The sequence below is a fragment of the Apium graveolens genome, chromosome 2, assembly GCF_009905375.1.
Source record: "Apium graveolens cultivar Ventura chromosome 2, ASM990537v1, whole genome shotgun sequence".
NCBI lineage: Eukaryota > Viridiplantae > Streptophyta > Magnoliopsida > Apiales > Apiaceae > Apium > Apium graveolens.
Window position 1 is genome coordinate 26,597,406 of NC_133648.1, and position 10,431 is coordinate 26,607,836.

Below are 10,431 nucleotides of genomic sequence, written 5' to 3' on the forward strand. Positions count from 1 at the left end.
CTTACACCCCATAAAATTGATTTCGCTTTTATTTTCACCCCATTGACGACTTTCCATCCAAGATGACCATTAATTTTAACCGAAGCGGGGGAATTTCAGTAAATTACTAATTAAAACAGAAGAAAATAAGAGTAATTGGCACTTTGTAACCCATTTCTTTGGGTATTTTTTTCAATTCGGGTCTATATTATGTTTCTTTCCAAGTTGCACCTTCAAATTTGAATTTCGCTTTGTTTTGTTCCCCTAGACCATTTTTAACTTTTATATCAAGGTACAATCGGAAATTTCTGGTCTCCAAGAACAAATCGTCGGATCCTTAGATTTCCCAGTCCAAACCAACAAATAAATACATGAATCGCCGGATCCTTAGATTCGTTAGAGTGTATAATGTATTCCCTATGGTTCAATGTGAAGGATTTTTAATCATTTCAGGTTTAAAGTACTAGGCTACAAAGTTAATATTATTCCCTGTGATGATTTTGTATAGTTTCAGCAAATTTTAGCTGTGCATATTTAGAGAAATAATTTCTATTAATTAATACGACTTTGAATTATTTTATTTTTTAAATTAGAAAAAACATGTATATGTGTGTGGGTTTGTATAATGTATTCATTCAGGTATATTTACCTTAGTGGGTGTATAATTTTTTTATAATAATAAAATACTATGAATTGCATATCATCTCACTAGTTCTAGGATTTCTCACAGTTATAGTTGATTTCATGTATTATATCTTGGCCAAAATGTTCTTGCAGTTCAAGACCTTGAAAATGCAGGTACTGATTTAGTACTACGATTGAAATATATCTTTAATTGGTGAGTGATAAGTGGCATTTTATACCACTTAAAACGTCTCATAACAGTTTGAATTGGTATCTTGGACTCAAATATATTTATAAAATCCAATTCTTCAAATAGAAGCATTAGAATTAAAACAGGGAATTCAATGTGTTGAACTTTTACGAGATGATGGGTCTGGTGTGTTTAGTGCACTAGTTCTTCCTCGTCTTTCAGTTCCTCTTTCTTCGTGTCCCCCGACCCCCTTCTTTTAGTATATAATTAAGTCAGTGCCATAAATTTCAATATGCGTGCACATGGTGCCCCATTCCTCGAGTCTTAGTCGAGGAGGAAGGAGACCAGCTGGACCAAAACCCTTTGGTTCTTAATTGTATTAGACTAATAGTATAATAATAATTTTAGAGTCACTGCACAAACTGTGGAGTTCATAAAAAATGGTGTCCAACTATGAAGAAATGCCCAAATAAGCACAAATGAGATTCAAATGCCCAGAGCACAATATATATAACTGTTGACAGGGTTCTGACGGGGGTTTTCATGGTTCATGCGTGTATTCTTCTATATGGAGTGGTCTGCATGTCTTAATAAATATCTGTTCTTTCAGTGTTTGACTGAACAATTAATGTCGTCTTCTGCAATGCCTTGGGGAGAGCATGTCATGTTCTATATTGAAGAAGTTTCAGAAGAAAGATTGCCAAATTATTTCAAACTTAGCCATTCAAAGAAAAACTATAATTAAAGTTGGTTTATTTTTGTACCGGATTATGTGGTACTTACGTATAAATGTACATTTTACTGAATTTGATTAGTTGCAGCTATCTAATATTGTTACTGTAATAACAGAATGCAGCTGAAAGATAATAGTAACATGTAGATGTATATCTTTACCCTAATTTAATGTATAAAAGTAATGTACTAGAAGCTTCGATGCGATTGATGTTATCTTCAGGAATCACATAACCGCAGGATGAAGCGTCTGATGGGTCTTGCATGTTGCATATTGACAAACAAGGTGCAGTCAAAAGCAATTGTGGAGTTCAACATCTACCAAGAATATGCTCCTAGTAAATGTTCTTATTGGTATAACAATTAATTTATAATTTCGCATCATTTGGAGTTATATTCAGATCTGTTGCTTGTCTTAGTTATTATTTTTAAGAGCAGTTTCTAGTTTCGGAAAAAGTTGTCAACCGATTATAAAGAATTATTTTGTGAAATAAACTCTAGTATTTTTTGAAATATTTTGTTGATATGTAATTTTAGAACGAATGTAATGTGTAAAGATCTCAACATGGTAGAATTCCACTTTAAACAATTTTAACTTCATTTTTAACCTTAATTTAGCCCCATGGTTTTTTTGGCTCCGATACTATGATGTCGAACTAATTTTCCTCTTTTAACACGTATTAATGAAGCAATAGATTTTTACATTTATTCCTCCGTGTTAGTTAGGTCAAAGCATATGTTTATATCTAATTCTTACGACATGAGGAAACTCGATTACATTTGTGGTTACAAAAATATTAAATAAATGAAAAGCAATTTTTTCATATACCTTATAAATTTATGAGTAGTGCTAGGTGTACAGAATTTTGTAAAAAAAATTATACAGAATGACATGACACTGGATGTGTAGTGTTTTAATTAGTGTTATTTATGTAAATGCATGGACCCTTTCCAATTAAAATTCACCACATGTCATTATATACAAAATATTGTACACAATTCTGTACACCAAAGATTTTTCAAAATTTATAATTGATAAAAGCATGTGAACTATTTCATTGTTTCTAAATGATGAGTTATCGTGTATATTGACCATCAGACTTTTTTTCTTTACAGTAGATTGAGAGGTCACAGAAGAGAAACATTCATAATTATATTTGATGTTGTCGGCTTGAATTGTCGTCCCGCTCTTTCTAGTACCACTAAAATAAAGATGAATGAGTTAACCAGCCTGGAAGAGGTTTGTATGTATGTGTATATATGACCGTGCATTAGTGTTGGCTTTGTTGGTTAAAAGTTGAGATCTATGGTATATTTGTTATAAAACACATATATAGTTGTATTCTTTTGTTGTCCTTAATGTTTATTCTATTCCAAGTCCATCTATCGGACCATAGTTTTTCGTTAAAGAGTGTAACTTGGGTCAGATACTAACAAACTGGGATTTATTGGTTGATTACTTCTGACATTCTATAGTGATTTTTGAGTGAAGGAAAATTGATTGATAGGCTCTTTTACAAATGTTGATACTAAACTTCAGAACCTAGAAACTGTCGATGTTAAAGAGTTCATGGAATTCAGCAAATTTCTAGTGTGTGATACGATGTATATGGATTTTAAGAAGCTAAACATGCCTACCGAGCAATTACATAAATTAATTTGTATAGTTAACAGGTTTTCCGACCTTTTAGTTCATTTTAGAGTAATTGGCCGTTTGTAACCCACTTTTATTTTTTATTTTTGCGATTTGGATCTACATTATTTTCTCTGTCAACTTACACCCCATAAAATTAATTTCGCTTTTATTTGCACCCCATTGACGACTTTCCATCCAAGATGACCGTTAATTTTAACGGAAGCGGGGGCATTTCAGTATATTACTAATTAAAACAACGGAAAATAAGAGTAATTGACACTTTGTAACCCATTTCTTTGGGTATTTTTTTCAATTCGGGTCTATATTATGTTTCTTTACAAGTTGCACCTTCAATTTTGAATTTCACTTTGTTTTGTTCCTCGTTTTTTACTTTTATATCAGTGGTAAAATCAGAAATTTCTGGTCTTCAAGAACAAATCGCCGGATCCTTAAATTTACCAGTCCAAACCAATAAATAAATACATGAATCGATTTGTATGTTTGGATTGAGAAATCGAAGGATCAGCCAATTTGTTCTTGGAGACCAGAAATTTCCGATTTTACCAGTGATATAAAAGTTAAAAACGGTCCAGGGGTGTAAAACAAAGCGAAATTCAAAGTTTAAGATGTAACTTGCAAGAAAATATAATATAAACCGAATTGAAAAAACACCCAAAGTAATGAGTTACAAAGTACCAATTACTCTTATTTTCTTCCGTTTTAATTAGTAATTTACTGAAATTCCCCCGCTTCCTTTAAAGTTAACGGTCTATCTTGGATGGAAAGTCGTCAGTGGGGTGCAAATAGAAGCGAAATTAATTTTATGGGGTGCATGTTGACAGAGAAAATAATGTAGACCCAAATCGCAAAAATGAAAAATAAAAGTGGGTTGCAGACTACAAATTATTCTTCATTTTATATGCTCGAAAGATAAGAATTACTGTATGCTTCACCAACAGAATTTCTATGAACAGATGCAAAAGTTGCTCATGTGCTAAGCTATGATGTTGTTGAGCGCCTTATTCGGATTTTTGACATGGGAGACTTAGAGGTTTGTTGTGTTGATGCATTGTGTGCATTTTGAATTTTATTACAAAGACATTTTTAACAATTTTGTATTTTAATTAGTCGTCACAGTAAGTGGCTGTTGACATCCTCTTGAGTGCAAAGTATCACGAATGCAGCAATTTGATGAAGGAACAAGCAATTCCATCCCTTGTGAAGCTTATATAAGAATAATCGTTTCTATCAATTAGTCGAAAAGGTAATCGTCATTATATTAGTTGGTTAGTTCTCCCATATTGGTCAATGTGACATAACAAGGGATACCCGCAATTGTGTAGGTTGTGATCGCATTGACGTGCTTAGCTTGTGCATCATCCGACTATCGTGCTTTGGAATTTGCTCAGGAAATTGTTGCAAAATCTGATATTGAAATTGATACTGTAAACAACTTGGCCCTGCTCCTGGCAGTTGTTCACATCACAGTGTGTTGATGTGTTAATTAGTGTTTGTATTTGTGTGAGTGTTCATATTTAACTCAAATTATCGCGTTTGTTCTCCATCTCAGGTTGTTCAGTTAGTAGATTGGGTTTTAATAAATTTATTAGAGTGAATGATTTTGTGAAGAAATGTGCCGATGTTTGACAGTGTTCGTTATGATACATGCTTGTATATTGTATTATAGAAGGGCCACACTGTCTAAACAAACTTTCCATTGTTTCAGTATATGACCGAAGATTTTCAGCTTGTGGGATGCCTTGAGAAGAGCATGTTACATTCTAAATTTAAGAAGCTTGCCAGATAATTTTAAACCTAGCTGTTCGAAGCAGAACATCGATAAAAGTTGGTTTCATATTTTTATGACTTTAGCTGATTAAGTGAAGACACTTATCTACATGAGTACCATTTGACTTGAATTTGATGAGCTACGCCTACCTAATCTTGTTAATCTACAGGGATGAAGCTGGCTTGATAGAGTCTCTCTGCAAATTGCTTGAACAAGATGAGTCTGATGTAAAGATGGAGGCAGCGTGGGCAATTTCTAATGGCATTCGTGTTTTATAACTATCAACAGATGTAATAATAGTATATACTATATAGGCTTGTTTTCATTTCAAAGAAGTTACAACTCAATTTTTCTGATGATGTGTTAGCAACACGTAGGTTCGCAGCTGCTGTGTACGTGTTGAGAGCTGAAGATACTTGTGTCCACGTGTTGCATGTCTGTTACTTGTAGGTTGCATGTAAGCTTAAGTAATAAATATAAATAATAGAAAATCGCAGCCCAGCCTTTATAATTTTTACTGCACACAGATAGTTTTTTATTCACACATGTAAACGAGGTCATTACTCATTACAAAACACAGACCCTCATCCCAAAACAGAGAAAAAATGATGAAACTCCTGCTAACTTACTCACTGTTCATCGTCCTGCTAACCTACGCCCCCACCATCTCTACCACCACCAACATCCGCCAAGTCACCGACCGTTACTTCAGCGAAAAACACAGTAACCTGATCGGCACCGCCACGGAGCGGCGCTTCATATCGTTCATGAACAAGTACGGGAAAGAGTACAGTTCAAGAGAAGAGTACATGCACCGCCTGGGGATATTCGCCAAGAATATGATGAGGGCAGCTGAGCATCAGGCGCTTGATCCAACGGCTGTGCATGGGGTGACTCAGTTTTCTGATTTGTCTGAAGAGGAGTTTGAGACTAGGTTTTTGGGTGTTAAGGGTGGTAAGAGTGGGGCCCTCTTAGGTGGTGGTGGGGAAGCTCCGGTGTTGGATGTTAAGGGCTTGCCGGAGAGTTTTGATTGGAGAGAGAAAGGTGCTGTTACTCCCGTCAAGATGCAGGTCAGTCCAATATTTGTATATATGTTTGGTTAATTGGTTTCAACTTCTTAAATATTACTGTAAATTATTAATTTTATTTCTGAAAAATTAAAGTAAATCCATGGTTTTGTCCTAATTGATTTGTATCATGAAGTTGATGTTTAGTTGAGAACTTAAGAACCGGGCTTGTTCCTATAGAAATATACATCTTATAAGATTTCTTATGCGGGCTTGTATTTATTTTCTCTAATCGTAGAGTATATATCTTCACTTAATTGCTAGTCAGGATTACTATGTATATATGATCACTACTTTGTAAGTACAGAAACGGTGTTTCGGTTCTTGTTGACCCCTCAAGTGAGTCTCAATATATGTTTTCAATGTTAGAATACTAAGATAAGATCAAAATCAAGATCCTAGAAAGGGCATTTCCCTTTTTATGTATTTAATTACCGTGTTCATCATTTTCTGGCTGCCCTCACAATATTTGTATGCGTAATATGTAATAACTTTGGTGAAATCCACGTGTATATAGATTTGAGATAGGATATGAAAATGATATTTACTAGCTAGGATCAGGCACTAGCTTTGTATAATGCTATGTATAGTGACGGAGGTGGGAGCAAAATTTGAGGGGCCCCTGAGTTTATGTTATATATTTTTAAAATAAGAAATAGCTAATAAACACTGCAAGAATTGTACAAAAAGAAAAAAAAGTAACCAAGAAAGATAGACCTAAGATTCGAACAATGGTGATTGGGGAAGAAAACATGGTTTCAAACAAGCTGGCCTTTAAGGGCCTTCCCCCTGCCTCCGTCTCTGGCTATGTACAACATTGATCATTTTACAAGTTGTTTCTGTGCAGGGTTCATGTGGATCATGCTGGGCTTTTAGCACCACGGGTTCTATTGAGGGAGCCAACTTCATTGCAACTGGAAAGCTTTCCAGTTTAAGTGAACAGCAACTTGTAGATTGTGATCACACGGTTAGCCTTCCTACAGAGACTCTTAATTTTTTACATAATAAGCAGTATTCGTTAAATTTATTTGAACTCGTCTCTTTAAAGTAGATCATTAATCTGGATATGCTATTAAGTTTTTCTTTGTGGTTGGTGAAGTGTGATGCAAAGGACAAGAGCTCTTGTAATGATGGATGCTCAGGAGGTCTTATGACGAATGCTTATGAATATTTAATTAAAGCCGGAGGTATTCAGGAAGAAGATGCCTACCCTTATACAGGGAAGCGAGGTGATTGCAAATTTGACCCCAATAAAATAGCAGTCCGTGTCACCAATTTCACCAATATCCCTAGCGACGAGGAGCAAATTGCTGCTCATCTAGTCCAGCACGGCCCCCTTGCAGGTAATTTTGATTACCATTGAAAAATAGTTTTCTAAAATAATGAACTTTCCCCAACCGAGCTTAAGCAAGCAAGTTGTCAACTACTATCCATCCATCAAACTGCGGTATTTGCAGTTATTATGTAGTAAAAATGGAATTGAAGGAGAACTGCGAGTTAACTAAAGTTGATCGTTTGTGCAGTGGGGTTGAATGCTGTGTTCATGCAAACATACATAGGCGGTGTTTCATGTCCGCTGATATGTGGTAAAAAATTCCTCAACCATGGGGTTCTACTTGTGGGATATGGCGCAAAAGGTTTCTCCATTCTAAGGCTCGGTAACACACCGTATTGGATCATCAAGAACTCATGGGGAGAGAATTGGGGTGAGCAGGGGTACTATCGTGTCTGTCGTGGCCGGAACATGTGTGGGATGAGCTCTATGGTCTCTGCTGTGATGACCAAAATTTCCTGAGTATTATGTTGCTTTAAGTTTCTGTCATGGCTGGTAATTCCGGCGTGATTAATTCAAATGATGGAGTATCTCTAGGTGTAAATTATGTAAGAAATGTGTTGTAACCTTCTGAACACTTTGTGGTGTAAGCATGGTCGATATATAGGACCATTGAACTTGGCTGAAAAATAAGACAGAACAAGTGATTTATGGAAGTGTTACACTGCTATGAATCTATACTCATTAATATAATTTTGTGCGAAAAGTATTAAAGTATCAAATTTTGGTATGACATAATTTGACTTCTATTCTTCATAATTTTGGTATGAAAAAGTGATTTATAAAAGTATCACACTGCTATGAATATATATAAATGTGAGAACCTCTTAAAAAGAAAATTAATTTTTTTTTTCTGTTCTTACTTCTTAATACTATTTTCTCTCGAGAAAATGTTCTCAATACTATGTCAAGAGCTCAAATGTCAATGACAAGAATGTGTTTGTAAAGATTTTTCAACTAATGTTATTTACAGATGTTTCTATAAGATACTGTATATTGAAAATACCAGACGAGTAGTTATAAATCCAACTTGTCATATTCTTATTTGCTCACTACTTACACCAATTAAAATTAGGGCTAATTAAATTATTTTATACTGTTACATCAGCTGTTGCACGTCATTTTTTTAACATTTATTTGTATTTTTTTTTATGTTTAGCATTGCTCCTCTATATTACCGGGGGTTCTCTTGTCCGATCTTCTTACAACATCTTCACTATTTATAAGGGGGAAATTGTCAACTTTGCCGCTCATTTGTTATCGTTTGTAAGAGAAGTTTGTAAGAGAGTGTTCGACACGCATTTTAATATGAATAAATAATATAATTTTATAATTTTTTTTTAAAAAAATTATGAATAAAAATTTAAACATTCTTCTTTTATTCAAAAAAATAAAATTTTTGAAAAAAGTTATAGAACTATTCATTATATTCATTTTAAAATGCGTGCTAAACACTCTTTTATATAAGATAACAATTGGGTTGGATTGAGGGAGTATATTTTATATTTTTATTTTGTATCATTTTTAGCTTTTTTCTTTCAAAAAATACTCCAATGATTGGTAATCTAGGATGTCAACTTTACTAATTGCATAAAAAAATGATATTTTATGTACCATTGAGACTAGACCTGACAAATCGATAACCAGATCGATTTCGGCTCGGATCAATTCCGGATCAGTTTTCACTTTCGGATTATGATATAATTGGAGGTCATTCAGATCAGTTCGGATGTAATTTGATTCGGGTCTAATTCGGATTAAAAGTGGATGAAATGTAGATAAAGATTGGACAAAATTTGGTTCCGATATTTTCAGATCATAACTTATTTATTTTTTTTAATTTTGTGAGACTTAAAAAAGTATCATATTATTAAATCTAGTACTTTTTATATAATATAATTTACTTTTACAAAATATTATATGATTAAATAATTATACTATCACGAACATAAAATACATTCAAGTATGAATCTTGTTTATTTGAGATCATATTCGATTCAAATAATATACGACTTGATTTTATTCAGTTCCAATTTATAATCAGATCTAGTATTTTGAATCATTTCCGGTTAATTTTTCGCTACGGGTATTTTTTAGATCTATTTAATTTATTATTCGGATTATTATCGAATTATATGATTTGGATTTAGGTTCAGATCTCGATTTCATGAATTTCGGTTCAGTTATTCGAATTCAAACCTGTTTTACCAGGTCAGGTCTAATTAGGATCCCAGATGAAATTGATACCGATGTCAACTTCTGGTGGCATTGAGTTGCTCTACAGTTTTGTTTTGTTTTGTTTTGTTTTGGTAACTATTTTGGGCTGGGCTTATTTTGCCAAACAAAACTGCAAATTAGGCTTTTATCACATCAGGATTCAGGCCCAGTACTAAGAAAAAACTAGGAAAACATTATTTAAGCCTAACACTCCCCAACCACGGCCATTAACAACTTTAAAAATGCGTTTCTTTTAAAAAACAACCCTCAACATATTTTGAACAGAATATTTGACAATCACATAAATAAAAGAAAAATATATTCATGAATAGTTAAGTATCATTGTAAATATTTCATACATTTTTTTTTAATATTGTATGTAAATTACGAGAACCAGTAGAATGTAAGAGTAATGATTAAATTTTTCGAAGCGGTTGATGTCACTAAGATTTTGTGATTAATGAAATAAAAAATAAAAAGTCTTCTAACATAAAGTAAAATGAAATTATTAGAATATAAAATTTTAAAAAATATCTGCACTGAATTGATAAACAGCATCTCTACCACTTAATATTACTACCCCCGAAAGATGTCTTGTTTTGGCACATTTTAAAAGTAATTGCATACATTTTACAAGCAGAACATTGCAAAAATATATATTCTACAAAACATGTTTAGTTTGCAGAACATAAATGTTCATGTTACAGAACATATTACACAACATACATATTGTACCGTAAATATATGAGATTTGCATGATTTTGTTGAAGTTATGCTATTTGTGTAACATGTTTCGCAAAATAACACGTTTTACAATATATTTTATTTGCAGAACGTAGATGGACTCCGAAGACTCCGATAAAA

General features: G+C 33.4%; 1 protein-coding gene and 1 long non-coding RNA gene across 2 annotated transcripts; both read left to right on the top strand.

Moving 5' to 3' along the window:
* The first annotated feature begins 4,117 nt into the window (after window positions 1-4,117).
* On the top strand, window positions 4,118-5,343 carry LOC141707174 (uncharacterized). Its single transcript, XR_012569007.1, has 3 exons — window positions 4,118-4,212; window positions 4,290-4,425; window positions 4,505-5,343. It is a non-coding gene; the product is annotated as an uncharacterized LOC141707174 (long non-coding RNA).
* A 107-nt stretch (window positions 5,344-5,450) lies between these two features.
* On the top strand, window positions 5,451-8,006 carry LOC141707173 (putative cysteine protease RD19D). The gene is made up of 4 exons (XM_074510206.1): window positions 5,451-6,020; window positions 6,865-6,984; window positions 7,117-7,360; window positions 7,541-8,006. Exons 1-4 carry the CDS (start codon window positions 5,556-5,558, stop codon window positions 7,810-7,812), a joined length of 1,101 nt encoding a protein of 366 aa, XP_074366307.1. The 5' UTR covers window positions 5,451-5,555; the 3' UTR covers window positions 7,813-8,006.
* The last annotated feature ends 2,425 nt before the right edge of the window (window positions 8,007-10,431 follow it).

What these genes read in the sequence shown, in the direction of transcription:
- LOC141707173 (XM_074510206.1), top strand. Translation starts at nt 5,556, where the DNA reads ATGATGAAACTCCTGCTAACTTACTCACTGTTCATCGTCCTGCTAACC. An exon ending in TTACTCCCGTCAAGATGCAG is followed by an intron (nt 6,021 to 6,864) that starts GTCAGTCCAATA and finishes GTTTCTGTGCAG; the next exon opens with GGTTCATGTGGATCATGCTG. An exon ending in CCAGCACGGCCCCCTTGCAG is followed by an intron (nt 7,361 to 7,540) that starts GTAATTTTGATT and finishes TCGTTTGTGCAG; the next exon opens with TGGGGTTGAATGCTGTGTTC.